General features: G+C 40.9%; 1 protein-coding gene across 3 annotated transcripts; it reads left to right on the top strand.

The window, feature by feature from the left end:
* Window positions 1-1,909: 1,909 nt before the first annotated feature.
* Window positions 1,910-21,907, top strand: NMS (neuromedin S). Of its 3 annotated transcripts, none has more exons than XM_042040486.1 (8): window positions 1,910-2,122; window positions 15,779-15,834; window positions 16,206-16,256; window positions 17,351-17,410; window positions 19,774-19,809; window positions 20,227-20,268; window positions 21,237-21,267; window positions 21,756-21,907. In XM_042040486.1, the coding sequence occupies exons 1-8, from the start codon at window positions 2,053-2,055 to the stop codon at window positions 21,770-21,772; spliced, it is 363 nt and encodes a 120-aa protein (XP_041896420.1). In that variant the 5' UTR covers window positions 1,910-2,052; the 3' UTR covers window positions 21,773-21,907. The 3 variants fall into 3 exon arrangements, with proteins under 3 accessions (XP_041896420.1, XP_041896410.1, XP_041896429.1); XM_042040476.1 differs by lacking the exon at window positions 1,910-2,122 and adding an exon at window positions 15,506-15,650; XM_042040495.1 differs by lacking the exons at window positions 1,910-2,122; window positions 19,774-19,809 and adding an exon at window positions 15,506-15,650.
* The last annotated feature ends 1,097 nt before the right edge of the window (window positions 21,908-23,004 follow it).

The raw sequence follows: 23,004 nt of genomic DNA, 5'->3' as shown, positions 1-23,004 counted from the left end.
GGTAGACACAGGGCGGGTGTAGGCTCCAGGAGAAGAGGAACACTGCCCTAAACCACTGTGAGAAACAGCTGTAGTGTGAAGGCGGGTGTTGTCTGAATGCTGCTGTCCACAGCCTTTAGCTAAGCCCAGGCTCCTTTTCCCCCAAAGGCACTGCATAGTGCACACAGTCACTGCACACAGCTGTACACTCAGTGCTCAGCTCACTGGACAAGAAACATGCTCACAGTGGACAAGCAAAATGCTCACCTTGAGGACTCTGATACACACAAACCCCATGAAAACCCGGTGATGGTGATCTTCTTAACATCTATTTAAACAGGTCCTCTTGAGGACATAATGCAGTCTTACAGGGCACTCCTCCCTGTTAGAGGAGGATTTAGCCCCTCTGATCCATGTCTTTTCAGACTTGACTACCGTGGTGCACTTTGCTGAAGCCTGACCAAGGAAGTCCAAGGATTCTGTCACTGGTACAGATACCATGGCCAACCTATGGAGCAGAACAGGGTAATGCAAATGCGATAGCAATTATATGCTCAGCTGATGGCTGCTGGTCTCCAGTGAAGCAGCGGAAACACAGATCTCACTGGGAACCAGTGGCCAAAAGCCAGTAATCAGAAAACCAATTCTCTGACTGACTCTATGTTTGTTTGTATCAGCACCTTGGGACACCACATTCTTGTGCATCCCTTCCTCTCTACCTGTGAAGTAGAAATGATGATTGTGACAGTTACCTTGTTGGCAAAGCACGTTGGAAATCCGTGGCTGTCACCAGTCTGAGTCTTGCACAGGCTAGAAAGCTACTCCTTTCTTCAGGTTTCAGTGCTGACTACCGTTTCAGCTACACACAGATTTATTAATAAGCAGTCTCCAGCTGTGGAACCAATTCCTGCCAGATTATCAGGCTCAATTTAGGAACTTTAACCTTTCAAGTATGTTGTTACTGACATGTATAATAATTAATCCAGTACAAAAGAGACCAATTTTCCAAATTAAGCACAGTCAATAAGCTTTGTTGTCAGTAATCAGGCCTGAAAGTGTCTGATGAAGTTGAAGAATGTGTTGCATAGGCAACTGTACTGTTGGATTATATAGTTGCTACTTCAGGCCAACAGGATTCTTGCTACTAATAATGCTAAATTGTAGTGGAGTTTAGCATTTCAAATAGGCAGCAAAATTGATGTGTGAGTCTAGGTTCTTTTTAATACTAGAGAATTTTTACATTGCCAAAGAGATGTAAAGGATAAGTGAGCTGGTGAAAAGTCACCCTGCTCTCTCTGGGATATTCTAGAGTGTCTTTCCCAGATATATGATGCTAAAGCCAATGGAAGTGATGTACCCATTTTTTCTGTAAAGACATGGGCCTAAATGTAAAAAATTGATCTTTATAACATGTTTAATGTTTATGCCACTAAAAAAAGGGGTGTATGTCCTAATAACTCTTGTATATCTTTATTCCGGGTTTGACATTTCTCCTGGAACAGTCTTACAAAAGATCCACATTTGCAGGTTGGCCACTCAGGGAAGACCAGGTGTAGCTCATGCAAGCATTTTAAGAAGTTATCTGTCAGTGGCAGGCTGTCATGACTGCCCTTGGTATAAGTTAATTCTAAATAGCATTTAAGCATACCAAAATGTTTAAATGAGCCTCTGTCTTGGACAAGGTAAGCAATCATCCATAGTGCAGTTTGCATTTGAGCACATCCAGCCTAATCACACTGAAAGAACCTTTATTTTCCTTGACCTTCCAAGCTCATCCTATTCAGCAGAAGCCTGGGCTTGCCCATATTGTTAAACTTATGCTATGTTTATTTTTTGCTCTTTGCAGTTATTTCAGGTTTAAATCCAATGCCAATTACTAGGATTAGTCTTGGTAGCCCTTTTGAGTCATGCTTTGTTTCCATAAGAGCTGACCTTAAGACAAGTCACCTGCTCAGCATCAAGTACTTGCGAAGATTTAAATCTTATTTAAATCAGTAGGAAGACGTGCTTTTCCTAGTGCACTGCCATTATTAGTGAAATCATCTATTTGTTTCATGACTGCATTTCTGAAGCATGACTGATCACCAAAGGAGATCTCTTGGATACAAGTACCTTGATTTGCAGATCAGACATGGCACCTTTGGTATGTAACACATTTATTAGAGTGTGATCTTCGTCACCAGATTCTGTCTCTTTCTGGAACTTAAGGGAACTTATTTAAATGTGGTTTGTGTTGATACAAGATACAACATATAATATACTTTGTGGCCTCTACATTATTAAGAGACACTGTAGAAATAAAAAAAAAAGGCAGGCCAATGAATGCAGGGAGATACAGCCTCACACAGATGCAGGATTTACTAATATGGCATAAATATCATACATAAAGTAGCATGTGTTTCCTGGATTTTTTAAAATATAAAATAACTTTAACAAAGAATAAAGTGCATGTCAAAAACAGCTCTTTCATAGGAAAGATTGAGGTGTGTGGAGGGACTGGGGGGACTTAGGGCTGATATCTGTAGCAAAAACATACTGCCTGTAGTAGCGGTATAATCAAATCCATAAGCAGCAAATGAGATGTGTTCATTTGAAGATTAAGTTAACTTTTTATTTTGGGTTAGAGGCAAGTTTTACCTTGATGATGAGTGCCTTGGAATTCTTAAATCTTTGCATATCATTACACAATTTGATTGCCCTTTGAGAAGGAGACAAAAAGTTTAGATTGAGGTACGTAGGTCATTAGCTGAACCATCTAATTTATCTTATATTCTTCAGACATTTAGTCTGAGCTGGTAGTTTGAAAAGGGAAAACAGCTTTGTGAAGTTTATTAATAGCAAAGAACGAAACATGCTGCTAGACGCTGGACTAGAGTAGCTAAGAACTACATTTAATTATCAAACCAATTTCAATTAAAATTGAACCTAATAATTCAAAATTAATTATATAGGTCATAAAATGAGTGCAGCCAATCAGCAAACTATCATGTCAATGTAGCAAGGTAAGTCAATTCTTTAAATAAAAATCAGAAATAACAATTGAATTTTAAGTCCCAGTTATGGGTGTTTCCCAAAGCGACCTGCTACTCTCTTTTAACCCTCCCCTCTCCCCACAGCTCAAATCAGACAGCTGGATTCACCAACTTTCATTTTGCTCTATGGCTGGCAGAGTCAAACTGGCAAGCAGCTGAGTCTTAAATTCACCTGTTGCATTCCCCAAGGGACAAGTTATTTCCAGGCTACTCCCAGGTGACAAAGTTGCTGTGACCCTGCAGGTATGGCGCTCACGGTTGCATCTGTGACTTAGGCTCCAGTGAGGACAAACTGCAGGTGCCCGTGCACCTGCCAGTGCTGTGCCTTGCCTCGAGAGGAGCTGCAAGATTGGCATTGCACAAATAGAGAGCACCAGAGCTGCTCTAGGCTCAGTAAGAAGTAAGGCAGATTTCAGGTGGAGGTTTTTTTTGTCACTGCATTTCAAAAAGGATTATTGAGTGGAGGCAGCTGTGCTGCTCTGAACCAATACTTCTCTTTACCAGTGTTTGAGATTACACTCTAAAATATTGGAAAAAACACCTAAGGACAGCATGCTAAGCAGAAGACACAATTCCTGACATATCTGATACCAGTAGTACTGCTGTAGCAAGGGTTGGGAGAGCTGTTGTCTTCTGCTTGATTATCTCCACATGAGAAAACTGACCAGTTTTGGGGTAAGCAGAAACACCTGAAGGAGGCTGAGGGGTGACTTGGGTCATGGGGGGATGAGATTAAAAAAGAAAAGAGGGGGCAGGCAGAGAACCTGGGTCCCATTTGCTAATGAATGTATGTAGGATTAGAATATTTTACGTTAAGTGGAACAGCCTTCACAGGGACACTGAGTGCTTCAAATAATTTATAACTTGCTGTTTAGGGCTGGCTCTTGGGAGGTGGCAGATGTGGTATCTATCAGGAGGAATTTGAACATTTGTTTCCCATATCCTTATAGTTGAATAATTAATTAGGAATCACACCACTCTTGTGAAGGCAAGAAAAAAATGTTTGTGCCAGAAATTCAAGGAAATGTAAGTCTGAAAGAGTTATCCTAAAATGACAGGCATTGTGCTACAATCCAGACTTGGGAGGGCAAGTGGGTGAGAGGTGGGACTTCACCTCTGTTGGCACATCCTCCTGACCAAGGCACTGCAAATGCAGACTGTGCTCTGGCCACAGGGAGTGACTCCCCAGGGAGGGCCCACGTCCTCCTGCACAGTGTGGCCCCTGTGCCATACCTCAGAGTGTGGTCCTCTGGGGGCATGGTCCTCATCCAAGAATAATTTTGGAGTTATTTATATGTGACTGTTTCCAATGGAAATTAAGAACCCATCATTTTACAAAATCTGATGCCTACTCCATAGTTTCCTTGACTCTTTAAAACAAACAAAAAACAACAAAAAAAATCCCCTCACCCCCCAAAAGAAGAGAAACACAAATTCTTTGTGTTTTTAGGGGATTTTTTTGCTGCCTTCCTGAATATGAGCTGTTAACTATGTTACCATGTGTCCTTAACTTACCATGCATGTTCACATGCTACAATATAAAAAAACAAAAAAAGGGACAAGGAATTTCCCCAGTCACCACATAGACAGAAATAGGGATGGGAGGAAAAATTAAGAGGCAGTAGTTGGATTGTTTTGAAGAACAGGCCTTTGGAGTTGTAACACTGAGGTGAGATGAATTCTTCAGTCACTGAAACTTACGTTGAAGTTTCTTGCCCTTGAAAAACAGAGACATCAAGATCTAGCTTTACCTTGATTCTCTGTGGCAAATTTTATTTCCTTCAACTCAATGTTTCTGAAGATATTAGAGCACAGCCCGTCTTGGGCTGCAACAATAAAATCTTGTTCTCACTAAGGTGAGAACACATAGGAGATTGTCTATTTGAAAATGCCCATTTCTAAAATAGGTGTAATTTAACCAGTTATGGCAACCACCACCAAAAAGATCCCTGAAAATATGACGGGTAGGGTAAATATGGCAAGTTTTAGTGACACTGCTTTCAGCCTCACTACAAGGAAAAGGCTTGAGAATATAAGATGATTTCAACATTTAATGTAAAGCTTTGAGATCTCCCGAAGTATAACTGATGGTCACCAACTAGCCTCTCAATTTATTCAGTTCACCCAAAGAGCAGTTGATGTTTTGGAATTGTGACCGCCAGCCATGCATCAAACCTTATGTCAGGACCAGCCATGATAGATCAACCATGAAAAGCATTAGATTTTATCTCCAGAATTTATTCACCTAAAAAGAGGGAGAATGATTTTACATCTTCTTTCTATGTATTCAACTTAAATGAAAGAAGGTTAACAAGATGAAATTCATATTCACAGATGATCTCTGAAAAGTATTATAAGATACTCAGTTACAAAGCATACAGTTAAATGAATAAGTCACCTGTTGCTATTGCAATTGGTATTTGATAAAAGGCAATATTGAAGGTGCCAGCTTTATACTTCTAGAAAAGAAAAGTCATTGTTTAATGCTTTATATCCATCACTGTAGTGTTTATGAAAGTATCATTATGTGTTTTTTCAAGTGATGTTGCTCTAAATTGCAAAATCTACATCTGAGCTCAAAATAATGAAACGAAATAAAAAAAGAGTAAGCCAAGCCAAGATGTTGTTTTCAAGTATGAACCAAGTGTTATGATTAAAAGTACATTTTTTTAGTGGTTCAAGATACCATCTTGTAGCACAGATCCTACAGACTCTTTCTCAGCTCTTTTAAAAATATTGTGGGTAGCCTATATCAGCTGTATTAAGCATTCCTCTCTTACCATATTACAGCATAAATTCTTACTAAATACAATCTTTTTTGACCATTTGGAGCCAAACCTTTCCCTTTCTTAGGCTGTCAGCTCTTGCTGTCAGGCACTAGATCCTCTGTTCACCTTCAGGCTCTGCTCACAATAATCTTTGAGAATTACAACTATTTCTTTTTTAGTATAAGGAACACCCCAGCCCTGCATTTGGAAGCATCACACCACTTAGGCAGGCATATTTCCACAGCAACACTGTCTTTCTTTTAAGTTGTATCCCCAGAAAAGAAGGAGGCTGCCATCCATCCATCCATCCATCCATCCATCCATCCATCCATCCACTTACCAATTCCCTCTAGAGATTTTGTCCTTTTATATTTTGCATCATTTAACTAGTGGGCTTTCCTGGTTTGAAAAAAACCCTACCAGAGCAGTTAGCATGTACTTTGCTGCGACATCCTTATTCCCTAATTTACACATCTTTGTTGAGCACTCACTTCATTAAGGAAACTGTGTCACTAAGCAGTGACTCATTGATCCAGCCACTGCAAAGAGGGCAGATTATTTTCTCCTTCAGGAACGATAAACAACAGCAACACACTGAGCCTCATTCTCTTGGGTAACTCGTGGTGCCACATTGTGTCTTGCTCTGTTGTTGTCTAAATGCGCTCCTGTTACAGAAGTTCACAGAATTCACAGAATGTCTGGGTTGGAAGAGACCTTCAAGATGATTGAGTCCAACCCATGCCCTAGCACCTCAACTAGATCATGGCATCGAGTGCCATATCCAGTCTTTTTTTAAACACATCCAGGGATGGGTCATATCAGCTTCTGCTGTTCTCTTGATATTGCTGGAGTTAGAACAGGAAAATTAATTTTGGCTATGTTTTCTCCAAACAGAAGGCAGGGAGCTCTGCTTGATTTTTCCTTTTTTTTTTTTTTTTGTCACACTGTAGTCATTATTGATGCCATGATGATTTTTTGCCTTTTCTTTTATACCCCTTTTATATACCTTTTTATAGCTTTTTGTATTCTTAGTGTTTTTTAGCCTACATTCTTAGACTTATTTTGTTAAGCTAGGAGACCAAACATCTTAGAAGCCTCATAGTTAAAGATCAAAAAGCCCCAGACACCAAGGTCCTCTCCAGAACACATTTTTTAAACTAAGGTAGAACCATCCAGGGGAAGGTTCCTTGAGGAGAAGGGCTCACTTGAGCCTCTCACTGGGGAATCTTTGATAGATATGCTAATTAGTAAAACCTATAATGTTATACCTGATCTATCGGGTGTGGGCATTGCAGTGTGCGTTTCAACACATTCCACCTGGATGTGGTGCACCTAAGGATCCTTAAAATAAATACTGAAGTAAAACCCCTTTTTCCCTTCTAACCATGTTTGATTCTTAATTTTAAGACCAAGAAAAGGCATCATTATGAGGTTATCCTTAAGCCATTGCACACAGATTTCATCTTATCCAACTCCTTCACACAGGAAAAATCTCTTTTCTTCACTAGCATTTTACAACTGGATAAGTGAAGCATGTTATTGATTCCATGGCAAAAATAACACTGCTTTAAAACAATGCTTGATAATGGTAGTTTGATATAGAAGTTACCTCAAGACTGCCTTTCAGAGTTGCAGGCAGACCAGAAACTGCAGCAGCATCACTGTTTTATGCCAAAAACTCTGCAAATTGCTAGAACCTGCCAGGCTACGCTCTGAAGTGAATGTGTATTTCTTTTAATGTAAAACCAACAGAAACTGGATACACAAATATGTTTCTCATGTAGAACAGAGGACATTTAAAAATATTTTTCAAATGATAGCTTGGGTTTTGGAAATATATCCAATACACTCTCTAGAAATTGTTTCTGTAACTTTATTATGCCTCATGAAGCTTTATCAAGGTCTTTATTGGCTTCTTTAATGTTGTACTCATTTATCTTACTGTATTTCATCGTAGATGAATTGATTTTGACTTTACATCATTCTTCACTATCCCATTAAACACTATCTTCTTCAGACACTCTGTTGCCAGCTGGGAATATGTTAACTCTGTCAACAGAAAGAAAAAGAAAATTGAAATTGTATGCAGTTAATTCTCCTGTCTCAGGACTATTCATCCAGCTAAATAAACATTACATGATCTCCAGTTTCATGTGACTTCATGATAAGCACATACCTCTGGCCATCATAAATCTCTGAGGTTTGCAGTGATAAACTAGACAGGATTTGCCAGTTAGTGCACTGTATCTTTTTATATTAACAAATTATGAGATGTGGTCCCATTGTGTCATCTCTGCTAAACCTCTCCTCAGTGACATGTACTTAGAAGAAAGGTACCTGATATAACCATTGATGTGGCTGCCTGTTTTGGCTTTTCCTTCATCTTTAACAATTAAGTCTTTCCAGGTAAAACCCTAAGCTCTCTGCTCACTTTTAAGTGGGGTGCCTTACAGCAAATTATACTGCAGAGAAAAGTCTGTCTTCTCCACTTACATGCTACAGAGGCTCCAGCCTCCACATTTTTCTGTAGTAGGGCTGAGACAGGCAGGGACTGCATTTGACAAAACATGAGGGATAGAGTAGTCCTCTGCTGAGTCAGAAAGTAGTTTTCCCTGTGGATAAGCTCTCCACTCTGTTCTTTGGTCATTATTTCCTTCAAATTCTCTCAAATTTTTCCCCTTCTTCTTTGGCTTTGGAGTAATTCCTTCTTTATCTTGGAGCCTTCAGAGCCAGCAGATAGTGCAGCAGTTGCCATTTAGGACAGACGATGCATTGTCAAGATGTGTTGTTATGAAGGGGAAAAGCAAGCTGGCCTTACTGCATTTTGTGCACAATGTTGCTAGCATTGAGGGACATTCAGGTGCATAATTATCCCAGGGAAAAACTGCTCATAGCTTAAACCAACTCAAGACTGAAGTAGTTTATTGAATTATTAACAGCACATAATTGGTCAGCAACTGGTGAAAAATATATTCAAGAGCTATACCAGGAGATAAATCTCAACATTAGACACTCACAAACTGTTACTGAACTGGAAATTTTTAAACACCCTTGTATAACTAATCTCCAAATGCTCAAATTCTGCACAGGGAGGGACAAATGCCCACCGCTCTCTCCAGGGTAATGGGCTCCACTCCTGCCTACTTCTCCTTTGGGGGATGTGTGTGCTCTGGCTGTGTGTGATCCCCACTGCTCCCAACACTCCCTGAACCCTCATGCCACCAAGGGAGACCTGTTGGGCCACAGGTGCATGATCTGCACTACATCCACTGGGTCATCCCTACTGGGTGCCAGCTGTGTCCCCCAATCCACATGGGTGCTGCAGTGCCAGTGCTGAGCAAGGCCCCCGTCACTGTCAAACCCTGCTCTGTTACCATCACCAGGGCACTACCCTCTGTTGGAAATTTTGGTCCATCTTTTGCACATCTTTTGAAGCTCAGTCTATTTCAACAGACTCCAATATCCTGGTTCCTGTTAAACCCTGGTGATGGTCTTCATCTATAAGCAGCACCTGTTTGGGCAAGCATCTTCTCAGTTTCTGGTGTTCCACTCGTGCTTGTTGACAATCAGCTTCCTGTCTTACTAAGCTATTTTGTGAAGGGTGGTCCACAAAAGCATTTCCCCCCCTCCCCCCCCAATATTTTGCTGTAAAGAAATACTTACTAAGAAGAGAAAGTAAATACAGATGGAGGATAGGAACTCCCAAAACGTCTGTATTCCTGCCACCACACTATCATTCTCCCTCATTTGTCTTGTCTAGCTGGTGCATCATATTATGGGAGGTCTTTTTCTATGCATTTCTGTCTAATGGTGTGTCTAGATCTTGGACTGGAACTTTAGCCCCCGTTGGGCCTGGAAAGGGCTGAGCAACACAGTTCCCAGAGCAGAGATCAAGTGAGCAGAAGGGCTCATTCATGGAGTCCTTCCCCAGGCAGGGAGAGCTTTCCTAATTCAAGGTTTGGCCTACATGGAGCAACTAAAATCAAGAAGATAATGTGTAAATTGGGTGTTAATGGATACAAATTAATTCTGTATCTATAATAAATACCACCATGCTTCTGCAAACAGACCTTTGGGAAAGGATAACAAAAAATCTCATTCAAATTTATTGGAGAAGGAGATTAAAAGCTTTTAAAAGACATTCAACTGTAAAATGGTTCCTTCAAAGGAAAACCTGCCTTTTGTTTGCCTGTGATTCTTCTGGACAGCTGCTTGCAGGCAGACCAGGCAGATCTTTTGCCATAGAGGAAAGATGTATGTGTTCTGGGCACAAAGGGCTTTAGGACTCAGGTGGGGAGAGAAACAGCTTCTGAGGATGAGATGCAATTCTCAGTAGAGGCTATGGACAACACATCACTACTGACAGACAGGTTTGGACCCTAATCCAAGCAGTAGGATTAGTATTAGTGGTTCTTTGTTTATTGTTGGTTTACAGTCTGGTCTGACTGCTAGACCCAGAAGTGCATTTCCATGAAACTTGCAATTCCAATATTTTGAGGCCAATAAAATCCTCTAACAACTGAAAAGTTTTGCTTTTTGATATAGTAGAGCTTTTGTGGAGTGATATAATCTAATGAGATTTAAAAAATACTGAGGCCAATGAGTGTCAAGGCATAACCGTTTTGGCCAAAGGACAGCATAAAAATTAGCTTAAGTTTTACATCTTAAGTCAGAAGGCATACAACAGTTCATACAAATGACATTTAATGTGTAAAAGAAGCAATCACTTCATTTTCAATACCAGCAATACTCTGTAAAGATATAGCTGACTTGAAAGAGAATGAGAAAAATGAATTGCTTTCATATTAAGTAAGTCAAGTTACTTAAGAAAAACACAGGTATTTTCAGCAATAAGTGTAAGTGACAGTGTTTGAGTACTTACTCATTTTGAATGGCCCTCAACTCAGATGTCTGACAGGATTAACTGTTGATAAGTATGGCTAAGGGAGCAGAGCTTTGGGTTAAACTCTTTGCTCCTCATTCAATAAGTGACATGTAAGTTGGAGTGTCCAGAGGCTTGAGCTCCAGTTATTTAAGCACTCAGCTTCCCAGATGGGTTGGTTTTTGTGTATCATGTTAAAGTCAGGCAGATGATGGGTCATATCACTAGTACAGGGTGGATGGGTCATATGATACTGAAATAGAGTAACGTAGTCTGGTGATTTCTTCTCTCTGGCTGGTGGGTTTAGAGTGAGTGATCTTTGAGGAAACATAGTCAGGTAGTAAAAATGGTCTGGGACTGGCTCTCCCTCTAGTCAGTTCTTGGTGAGACAAACATTTATTTTCAGCTACTCTCTTCTCATATAGTAATGGATATGTAGGATTTGGGTATTTGCCAGAAATCTGAGATGAATGATACACATGTTAAGTCCTTTACTCTAGTAATCAGTGTAAGGTGTCCACAGACTGTGGTGATCCCTCTATAAACACAAAATTATGATTTACATATAGCTATACTCAAAGAAAATTAAAGATACAAATGAAGTCATTTAGATTTAGGAGGCATGGATGAATCAGTGTCAGCATTATAATTCAACTATTAAAATCAAATTTGTTCAGCTGGTGCTGTGAAGTATGTGTCAGCCACTCCAGCATTTGACTCAGAGGCCACCTGGAAATTTATGGCAGGGATAAGATGCCAGGAATTAATCACTCTGGACAAATCCTTGATGAAAGCTCAATTGCAGATATTGATTGAGTTATCCCACCAGTTGCCTGAGCAGAAGAGCATACTGCTTCCCTGTCCAGCTGGGGCAACACCAAATAAAATTAAGCCAAGTCAGAGCTCCAGGTTAAAGATCTCTTCAAATGTCTCAAAATCTAGAAATTATACTGATCCTTTATCCCACTGTAGCCAAATACTTCCCATTGCTACAGCACTCTTTCCATACAGCACAACATGATAGGTACAAATTGCTCCATTTCAGAGGAATTTACTCTTCTCTGGCTGAATGTAGCAGACATAAAATCACATTTCTCCAAAAATTAGCCAAGAAACTATCCAAAAGAATGTAAATATTTAGATTCCTGGTCTAGTTTCCTAACCTCACCACTAGCATCTGTCCTCCATTTTGATGCTCTTGGTTAGTTCTTGTCTTTGAACTCCTGCCCTGTGGGACATGCTTTTAACTGATCCCCTTGAAACATTTACTTGCTGGCCTACTCAACTTTAAGACCACGGCTTTATAGCTGTAAGGTATAGCAACCCAACCACAAGCAGAAGCATAAGACTGACTATTGTGTACTTACTTGACATTCTGACAACCAAATCAGCACCTATAGCAGATACCAGTTTTACAAAAGTGTGATATGTGCTAGTAAAGCAAAGTTGGGGCACACAGCTCTGAGTGCCCAGTGGAGCCCATGTGAAAACAAAAATGAGACAAGCTCCCACTGTTTGGACCACTTGTTTGTGCTGGAAAGGTAAACAAATGTTAACTAAAACCACATCAAACACAGCCTTGTATTCAAAGTAAGTAGGCACAGTTATATGGAATAGGAACAGTGGGAGATGTCTGCAGGCTCTGTGACAGGTTTGCCTCATAAATCCTCTCCATTTTCTGCAGCTTTCCTCATCTTTCCAAACAGGTCGTGGCTGAGGTATTGAAAGCCCTCAGAGCAGGATAAGGCTTTGTAGGAAGTGCTGCTGAGCTGCGGAGGGGGAGAGGCATGAGCAAGCAGAAGCAGCCGGTTGGGACGCACTCGGGAACTGCTCGATGGTGACATTTTGCAGACTCTGTCCTTGCTGTCTGCAATAACTACTGACTTCATTGCAGAAATCACTTACAAAAAGGAAACCAGCCCTTCATCTGTTTTGCCCATTGACACCAAATTTTCTTCTTATTCATTTATCAATCACAGCATGTTTTAGTCTAAAATTATGGGTGATATTGCTGTTGCTAAATATATGCCAAGCCTCCTTACTCACAATAAAAAAAAAATCCTCTTGTTTCTCATCAACTCCCTACTAAAGCTTCATTTTAAACTCACTTGTGAATCACTGTGGGCACTGAAAGTCACCCTAATTTTCTCTCTTTGTGCAGAGAGCCCAGGAACTTAAAGCAGTAATTTTATTTATCCAGTAAAAGTGTGGCTCATTAATGTGGCTTGGTGTTGATATATCCATTGGCAGAGCTGCACCTTAGCTAACACCTTTGAAATGAAACATCCAGCAACAAAGAAAGTTCTGATTTTAGGAAGCTGAATGTGTTCATTATAAAACACCCTCATATATTTGAAATTTTAGTTCTCAACACTTTCCCCATTCTTCTCTCATACTGCACAGCTGTGATAAAATACTATTTTCAGCTAGGAGATAAGTTGTGATTTTTTTTAGTGGAGTTTGAATGAGTAAATTTTTATCTCATCTCTAAGTATTAAGCCTCACTTGATGCAAATGAATAGCTCCATAGGCTTCACTGTAGGCAAAATTTGCTGAAAGAAGACACAGAGTACACTTAGGGCACTCCATGGTAAAGGGTGAAATAAAGCAGCAGATGGTTTATTGTGCATGAGAAGGAGGAAGGAAAGGTTCAGGTAGCATCCAGTATTTTATGAAAGGTAGAAGTAGATTTTACTCACCCAGCATGATCACATGCCACTTTTCCTATGCTGTTACAAAAAAAATCCCACTCCTAAACTCAGATGTGTTGAAAGAGGCTACTATATAGCAGGCTGTGTGAGAAAGAAGTGGGAATTTAGGCAGGTAATGGGTCACCTGAGGAAGAAGGCAGAAGACTGTGCTTTTCTACTCAGATAGGGAAAGCCAGAGAACCACATCCCATTACAGTGAACTATCACTAGCAATCTGGTAATAATTTATAAGTATTCTTTTGTAAAAAGATAGCAAGTTATTAGGATTTAAAAGGATTGGTATCTCATATGTTAACATTAAAAAAATAATAACAAATAGTGAATCTTTAATGGCTCTCCAAAATCCCGTGAGTCTGCAGCATGGGAGTGATTTGGATGCAAGATCTGTGATAAGCACGGCAAGAGAAAAACTGTTGGTGAAAAATAATTTTAAGTTTGGTTAAAGTGTTGAAAGACAGAAAGAAGATAGTTAATATGAAAATGTGTAATCCTTCAGAGTATCTTTACCTTCTCTCATTTTACTGTCTGCCTGTGATGAGCCCAGCTCACACTTAGTGGGGCTCTGCTTTCACATTTCTGTGACTACACTGGCTTAAATAAATTACACCAAACACAAACCTGCTTCTTGCTGCTATCAAAAATTAAACACCATCCTCCTTTTATGAGCGAATTTAACAAACACAGACAGTCCTTTCACTCCAGGATTTCATGGGCTTGGGTAGAAAGCAGGACCACTGCAAATAGGAGCTATGGGCTTCCTGGAACCCTGCATCTTCTTGTTAATGAAAGCCTGGGAGGATTTGCTGTGAGAAACTATCATCACAAAACTTGCTGCAATCTGCTTTAGCTCCCACTAATTATACAGTCAGAGGGACTAATCTCTTTGAATTCTATCCTGTCTTGAAACTCCCATTTCCACTTAAGACAGTGTGAATCTGACAGCTGAGTGTCTACTCCAGCAATGTCTGACCTCTCCTGACATCTCCCTACTCAGATTATTGCCCCCAAAAGGCTGTGATGAGGCGAAGACAGCTGTCTCTCCCAGGGGAAGGAACAAAGGGTGAACTAACAGTGTTGGGGTCACTCGGCTGCTCCAGTGCCTCTTTACATGTTCAGGACACACAGCTGTGTAGCTGACAAAGTCGATGAAGTCTGGCTCCCTTTTTCTTGGTGAGAAAGCAGGTGTGTCTCCTCCCTGACTGTTCTGAGATGCTCCCACTAGGAACAGTCCTACCGTCATCCTTTTAGTGTGCAGCACAGCCATTGAGGGACATTATGAGATGAGGTGGGATGCTGTGAAAATAATAGCTTCTGCAGCTCTTTATGTCTCATATCCCACACTGGAGCTGTTGCCTCCCAAGCATGTCTAGTACATAGAATCATAGAATAGTTAGGGTTGGAAGGGATCTTAGAGATCATGTAGTTCCAACCCCGCTATGTTAGAAGTTGGACAACTGAATATGTATTTGCTTCAGCAGGCCCAAAGTCTATAAAAAAAAGAGTTTGGGAGGGCTCTGCCTTTCTCAGTCTGTGATCTGATTAGAAAGCATTGCCCTTACAACTTGCACAGAGAAAACCAGGAAGAGTTTTCCATAGTCAAACACAATGATTAAATCAGGAAGAAAGGAGATTCTGTTGAGAGCAGATCTGTATCTCTTCTACAGCCATACCCACTGCGAAATGAACAAAGAGGTGGATGGCCTTCCTTATTTCACGTGAAGGTAAATGTAGTAAAATGGGCCAGGACTTGTTCAATATGAAAGTTCACATCCTTTCTAATTAGAAGGCAAACTTTATTTCCCAAACTGCCATGAGGAGAAATAATTTCCAAACACTCAGCAAGCCCTACTACAAAACAGAATTTTCTGTTGCTCCGTCATGTGACCATGCACAGCATCTTCTTTTCATCTCTCACTCTTTCCTCTCAGTCACCTCTTGTAGAAAAGCAGCTTTGACGGAGAGTTCTCGGGGCTGGAGAACGGGGTCCCTACGGCTGGGGTGGGGGTTTCTCGTCACGGCGTGCCGAGCCGCGGGGCGGTGGGGGCGGCAGTGCTTGTCCGGCAGCGGGAGCGACACCGGGAGCGACAGTGGGAGCGCTGCTTGGGACCGCCCCGGCGCCCATTGGCTCGGCGGCTCCATATGGGGCTCGGCGCGGCCCCATAAAGGAGCCCGTCCGCTCGCCCATCCCTCCATCCCCGGCCCGCCATGCCCTGGGCGCCGCCTGCCCTGCCCTGGCTCCTGGCCGCCTGCTGCCTCTGCGCCCTCCCGCGGGGCTCAGGTACGTCCCGGCACCGGCGTCAGGGGAACGCGGGAGAACCCGCGGAAAGGGTCGGCTCCTCTCGAGAGAGGAGCGCCGTCGGGGCTGGGCTCCGCGGCATCCCAACGCACCCGTGTCCCGTCCCGCAGGGTTCCCGCAGCCTTTCTCGCGCTACCGGGACGGTGTGGAGCTGCCCCAAAACCAGGTACGTCTGTCATTGTCGTCTGACAGCGATGCGCGGTGGAGAGGTAGGGTAGAGACGAGGAAGGTGGAAAACGACACTCGTCTTTGGCAGGGAAAAGAGGTAGGAAATCGGCAACGGAGTGGCAATGCCTTATTAAAAACCCTGGGGGAGATGGTAAAGAGAGGAGGGAGGCTGGCGCCCTGTGCCCTCCGCAGCGGCAGGTGGAACAGGTGTGGGCAGGGGTGTGGTGTGCAGCCGGGTGCAGAATAGGACACCTGGGTCAGCAAAAGCTGGACAGGCTAATAACGAGCCAGTCCCGACTTCCCGAGTGAAAACACAGGTCCGAAGGTATGATAGACTCACTGTTAATGTCTATTCTTTACTTTTTAAAGCAACTGGCACTGTGTTTCAGTCAATGGATGGAAATGTCGGATCAGCCTCAGGTAATTTGACTCTGGTAGTGTGTTTGATCTGCTGAGACTCTCTCCTCCAGACATACTAATTGTCCTGTATAACCCGGAGCATCGATGCCTGCAGGTGGCACAGCCTCTGCCAGAGAGCCAGCAGCTCTGGAGAGCAGAGCTGGTTTGTTGGTGTATGTGCTCTCCTCCCAGTGAAGCTAATGCGGACCTAAAGGAAAGCACGGGTTTGTTTTTCCTTTCTTGCCATGCCAGTAGTAGCTAACACTGAAGCAAGAAGTGACGGACAGTTCTGCAGGAGTTAAAGGTCCTATGTGGTCCTGGCTCGGTGCTTGGTGGGTGGATGGGTTTTTTCTGGGGTGCTCAGAGGAGAGGGGAGCAAGGGGAAGTTTTCACAGATCACTTCTGCTGGCCCAGAGCTTACAAACACTTTAGAAGAAAAAATTAGTATGTGAAAGATCAGCTACACTGCATTTAATATCGAGCCCAAGGGTTATTTTCAAAGTGGGGAGAAAAATATTTGCAGGATCAGGAAGTATTTGGAAATTTTTAACATTTTGTGCTGATTTTTTTCTGTCTGAAATCTTACAGTTTTGTGAACCAAGACTTGTAGAAAACTGTTCCCAGAGCCTGTTTTTGAGGTGTCTTACACCTCACTTCCTGTAGTTCTTACCTAATGTGATTGCATGCATAAGCAAATCCCTGTCCTGTGGCAATGACTATGGGACAGTAATTTCAGTATTCATGGTTAATGATTATAGCATTGATTGACTGAAATGCTTGTAGGTGAAAATGAGCACAGATTAAACATGCCACAAACCAAAGCTATCCCTAGAACAATTAGCATAGAAAAATGTATTTTAAATGTGAGGTTGATTTAGATCTCTTTATAGCACCAGACTGTATTGACTACTGTTGTATTCTGCGTATTCTCCTCAAACAAGAGACTAATTTTTCAGCTCATAATAGCATCAGTAAGTTTTCCCCTGCTACGAGTGTTTTTAGTGAACTGTGCTCAATCTAAATTGATTCAGGATCAGAATCAAGCCTGTTTTCTATCAAACCATGTACACCACATTCTCCCAGTAAATATATTAAAGTATTGCTTGTTTTTTCAGATCTCCAGCACTGTTTTGGATCTCTGTTATTCCATATTCAACAGCATGCATAAAAATGAGGTAAGGGGCCATTGTTTCTTTTGTTTCAAAGCACCCCTTTCTTAAACTTAAAAAGCAACCACTCCACGATCAACTTTTTGACATTTCTCTCCAAACAATAATGTAGAATCTAATAGTGTGATGGTTTAAGAGATGTAGGAGAGTATATAAAATATTTTCTTCTTGTTAGTAGTTTGCTTGTAATTCTTAGTTACTTTAAATTATTTATATGAAATTGCTGTTTTTCACCAATTTAGAGCTCAAGAACCAAAACATGCACCTACAGTCAGAGTATTTTAACCTGACCCTCAGTTTTGAATAACACTGGGTTAAATATGCTTAAAAGATACATAACACTGGATCAATAGCATACCTTGTATCATGCTGAACATGGAGGTGTATGAATTGCTTTACTGATTTTAATACTCTATTTGAAATGGTCTTGGGGTTTCTTTGTGTTTCTGACTCAGATTAAAGAGATTAAGTTGAGGAGTTATTGAGTATAGTTCTTTTTTGTTAGTGCAGTCATATAAAGACCCACCTCAGTGTCAGTTCTGCTTTATATCACTATTTTATTATCACCACTTCATTAACAACCTTTTCCAGAAAATTCACTCACCCCCGGGTGTAAGCTAAAAAGCCAGTTTACTTGTGGAGGCTGAGTTCTCTGTTGTTTCAAAACAAGAGTAGATCCTGCAAGACAATAATAGAAAGTATTTTGAAATGCACTTCAATATCTCTTCTTGCCAGTGTCTTTGGCTTATTATAATTCCAAGCATGCTTTCCTGAAGCAGTAATAAAACTCTACAATACTGAAGCTGATAGTATAAAAAAATTCTAGCATTTCAGTCTTGAATGTCTAATAAATGTTTTTGAGTTCACTATTGACTCTTATGCCTCCACGACTTAGCCAATGAGGGAACATCCAGAATCATCTGGTAACTTTGAACAGAGTCCTATTCCTGGTTACTGTTGTAGTAACTAACTTTGCAAAAAATGGTGTCCTCAAGATTAGAAGCTGAATCTCATACAATAGCCTTTCAAAAAATATGAGCTACATGTCTGCAATATGATTTCTAGGTGTGGTCTGAGTAAAGCAGCAGATAAAGTAAATATGTGAAATATGGAAAAAGAACTATGTGAAGTTTTACCCAGCTGATCACATCTCATATTACATGAAGTTATACTTTCTTAGCCCACAAGGAATCTTGAGAATACACTACAAACATGAGTCTGTACGTAGTGAGTCCAAGGAAAAAGTTATGAAATCCTACTAATGGCAGCTGAACTTAAATTTCTACATTATCCTATATTTCTGTGAATAAAAAAATAATTATTTAGTCAGAGTCAGAGATTCTATAGAGAAGGTAGGTGGGGTTTCAAGAGAATGAATGAGGCCTCAGCACTGTGAAAGGTGAAGTCCATGGCAATTTGGGCTTGAATGGGACTTGAACCCCACCTGGGGAATTTAAAATATTTTGTGAGAGCTAAGACTAACATCATCGTCTAATCTTTGGGTAAACCTTGTAGATGGTGCTTTCAAAGAAAGCAAAAAGAGCTATCTAAACCCATGTACATCACAATCACTTCACTGTGTGTTTGAAATTTCCATCCTAGAGTTGTTTGGAAGCTCAGTTTTTACCATATTTCTTCCACGTAGTAATCTCTCACCTGTTATAAATTAGTTAGGATAGTTGAAACTTCAGGCTAAGTCATGAGTCAATCTCTGTCTTTGCTTGGTATGTAATAATCATATCAGAACAAGGGTAGCATTCATATTGTCTCTGCAGTAGTCTACTCCTTTGCATACTTTAAAGCACCTTGATTGAGCAGGAGGGCTCCCAAACCATGGCTGCAGGTTCAGGGCTGCATTACATGTTGAACTTAGTCTGCTCACGTAAAGTCATGGGGAACATTTCTATTCCCTGAAGTAAGGCTGAGTAGAAAAGTGAGCAATTTTCTGAAGAATAAAGAGTGCAGGGGAAGGTTTAAACCCAGCAATCTTTCCTGGGTTAAAACCAAGAGCAGTCTGAAAGGTGAAGAGCAGCCACATTTTAACAAGGTAAGAGCTATCAGTACAATTCTAGCCTGAGGAGTGGAGCTCCAGTCTAAGCTCTGCTTCACCCCCCAGAGCATGGCTGCACTTTGCTGTACAGCAAGGGAAGCCTGTTGAATGATGGTAATGAACAGAGTAACATTCCAGGCAAGACTCCACATTAATCTTTACAAAGATCAGTTTGCTGCTGTTCTTACATCAGTCGGTGATAAGTGTAAGGTTATCTCTCTTCTCACATGGAGTGTACCAACCTCATCAGTAATAGAGGGTCACTGTAACAAACCAAAACATGCCGGCATCTTGATTAACTTACAGTGTCCACTTGCAGGAATCACAGATTGCTTCTGCAAAGTTTACAAAGAAGGTATGTAAATGTGAAGACAAGCAGTGGCAGTAGCAGTGGCTAGGGAAGTATGTCCCTTTCCTTGTTTCTTTTGCTGCTTTTTTAAAGTCACCTTGTTTTTTTTCAGTGGTTGGGAAGTGATCTATGCTGACCCTGCTTATACCCGATGCGTAAAGCTTTCTTTTATATCTCTTCTAAACCCTGTGAATCTTTAATTATGGTAATTTATTATATTTACACTCGACACAATGTTCTTTAGGCATTAATTTTTAATCAGCATCCCAGATGAATGGGCATTGGGGACTATCAACATCTTGTTTGCATGCTGCTGAAAAAGGCCCCAAATTACCGATATTCTGATAGAAAGGTAAAATTTGGCAACGGATCTATGGAACTGAGTTTAAAGTATTTTGTCATTGTTTGTGTTTGATTTTACAGGACAGTCATGGAACTCTGGGGCGGCCTTTCTTCCTTTTCAGGGTATCTGAGTCTCTTCATTTTAAAGATTCTCAATAACGTTGTTATATGTTCACAGATGAGCAGCTGTTTCACAAATTCTTGCTGCAGTTGTTTTGAAGAGAGGCCAAATATCCCTTGCTTGAAAGCTTAGGGAGCCATTTGCTCGAAAAGCTCTGGTTTGACTAAAATATGACAAGATAATGAGATCTGGGGTACTAATGGATTAAACACTTTTTTTTGTTTGAAGATACGCCTCTGCAAATGTTTTATCTTGAGCCAAATCATCCATGTGGCTTGTATCTCTGAGACTGTCAAGGTTCACTGATGCTAAATAAATTAGATCAAACATGTGCCTGAGCTGAGTGTCCACCTGGTTTGAGAGGTCTGGCAGGAAGCGAAGTCGCTGCGTAACGGTGAAAAGCCAAAGCAAAATGATCATCATTTCTGTCATGGTTTTCACCCATGGGCTTGCTGAGCTATGACATGGTCTAATACCCAATGTGCTGGTTTAGACACTCCCTGATTAACACCAAAGTAATTTTTAGGAATATCTTGAACACATTTTAAAAAATTTAAAATATTGTAAAGTAGGTCATGTCAGGTAACCAGAGTCCCAATTCAGCAGTAATTTATGTTTAATTCAAGTTATTTCAAGTGTGTCCATTCAGGTTCTTTCAGTGCTGGTATTTATATGCTCTTTCTTAGGTATGTGCCTATACTACCCCAATGAATTGAGACCCAAACCCTGAATGAGAATAATTAAAGCCAGAATGTTTAGGTTTTTGGGCAGAGGCTGAATGAAAATTCTCATATTCAAAGGCATAACCCAACCTGCATGGGTCCCCTGTCATTTGACATGTTGCTGTAAAGAAAATCTTACTACAGTCTTATACAGTCCTCTGTCTGCACGATGGGAATGTATTTTTTGTGTGCTTATAGGTCTGTAATCCATTACTTCTTTACAATCACCTAATTATTATATTTTTCAGCCTCGAAATGGAAGAACTATTGAAGGCAGTGGTAAGTAGGCAGCCAAAAGCATAAAGAATTTCTTCTTCCTTTTCACTAATGATGATCCTCATGATGAAAGAAGGTCCTGAGAAGCATTACAAACCTAGTACCAATCTATGAAACACACATTTCATATGGCCACTGAGAGTTGTCTTGACAGAAACATGGGGTTTTTTCATGCTCACAGACTTAAGAGTACACACCCTTGACAAAGGGATGGTTTTCTTCATCATGCTTCCATACTCTAAAAGAAGGTCAGCAGGGTTACAACATGGTAGAAAGAGAATTGTGTGAGGAGGGAGGATTCATGTTTGAGCAAAAATAACAGATTTGGGTGCTTATCTAAACTTTCAAGCATCTTAATCTTCTGGTATTAGAATCTGAAGCTATTTAACTTCTAACTTTGAGAAGAACCAGATGCACAGAACTCTGAGTACTAAGTCACATTCACATCAACATCTCAACATAAAAGATGATACTGTGTTAATTCATTTCAGAATACCGTGGAATATGAAGTTCATGGATTCATTTACCAACTCGATGACTTGGTTTACATAAAGGAAAGAGACTTCCCATTGCACTGGTTGTCTATTATGTGACGCAGTTGTCTGGAATTTGCTGTTCCATGTAATAAATTTGCAATCAGTAATTCTTTTTGTTGTCCTTTTTTTATTGAAGCCCATACCAGGCTTCCTTGGGCTATAGTGGAGCAGTGCCTGGTGCTAGCTGTAATCAAAGGAAATCGATGATCTCAATATCAACAATTTTCAAATCCAACAGTGAATTTTATAACATCTTCTTTAATATGGTCATAAATGATAAGCTTGTCCTTTTGACTAGGTAATATATTTCCCCATTATTTCAGAATAGGCATCTGGAACAGCACAATATTAAAATCATCACGGACATTTTAATGATTTATTTTGAGTAACTAAGTGCTTGAGTGTGATAATTGATGAAGCCAAAGCACTTTGAAAGAAGAGGAACAAGTACTGCTGCTACACACAGACATGATTTGATCAGATCATGTATTTTTTTCAGCTTTGCCTTACTGGCTATCATAAAGCACAAATGATGCACTTTGGAGAAATATTCTGAACATCTGCCCTTTTCTCCTGAAATCATGCTTTTAAAAATGTAGTGCAGCTGCTTGTGCTTGCACTGTATGGAGTGTTTTGGTACATGGAGACATTTATGGGCACAAAACTTCAAGTACTAAGCAGTTACTTCCTTAGGAAGAGAAGAACATAGTAAAATTGAGGGTCTAGGGATACAAATGAGGCTGCAATTCCTGAATGTACCATTGGTTTCCTGAAGCCCTCTGTTACCCCTCCTTCTCTTTGGCTACTGGGGCATAGTACCATTTCAGTTACACTGGCACAGCCACATGTGATTTGGATACAGCTTTAAAAACAAACCCTGAGATACCTGCAATTTTGTTGTTTTGTGGGGTTTTATCTGGGCAAGTTCCCAATTTGGGCTGTGTTAACAGAAGTTTGGTTGGCAGATAGAGAGAAGTGAGGAGTTGTTCGGCAATTTTTGACTGCATCTAGAGTAGAGTGTTCAGTTTGGACCCTCACAATACAGGAAGGCCATGGAAAAACTGGAGGGAGGGCCTCCAAGGTGGTGAGAACTGCATCACCTACCCCTGAAGAGATGCAAGGGCAACTGGGCTGGTTCAGCCTGAAGGAGAGATGCCTTCAGGGGAATCTAATATACCCTCCAGTGCATATGAGGGTCATCAAG

Source organism: Corvus kubaryi, unplaced genomic scaffold, assembly GCF_017639235.1.
Source record: "Corvus kubaryi isolate FWS band 111438036 unplaced genomic scaffold, C.kubaryi_AGA036_p1.0 133, whole genome shotgun sequence".
In the NCBI taxonomy this organism is placed as follows: Eukaryota; Metazoa; Chordata; class Aves; order Passeriformes; family Corvidae; genus Corvus; species Corvus kubaryi.
Note: the sequence above shows the minus strand (reverse complement) of the source record. Positions and strands in the feature narration are given on the sequence as shown.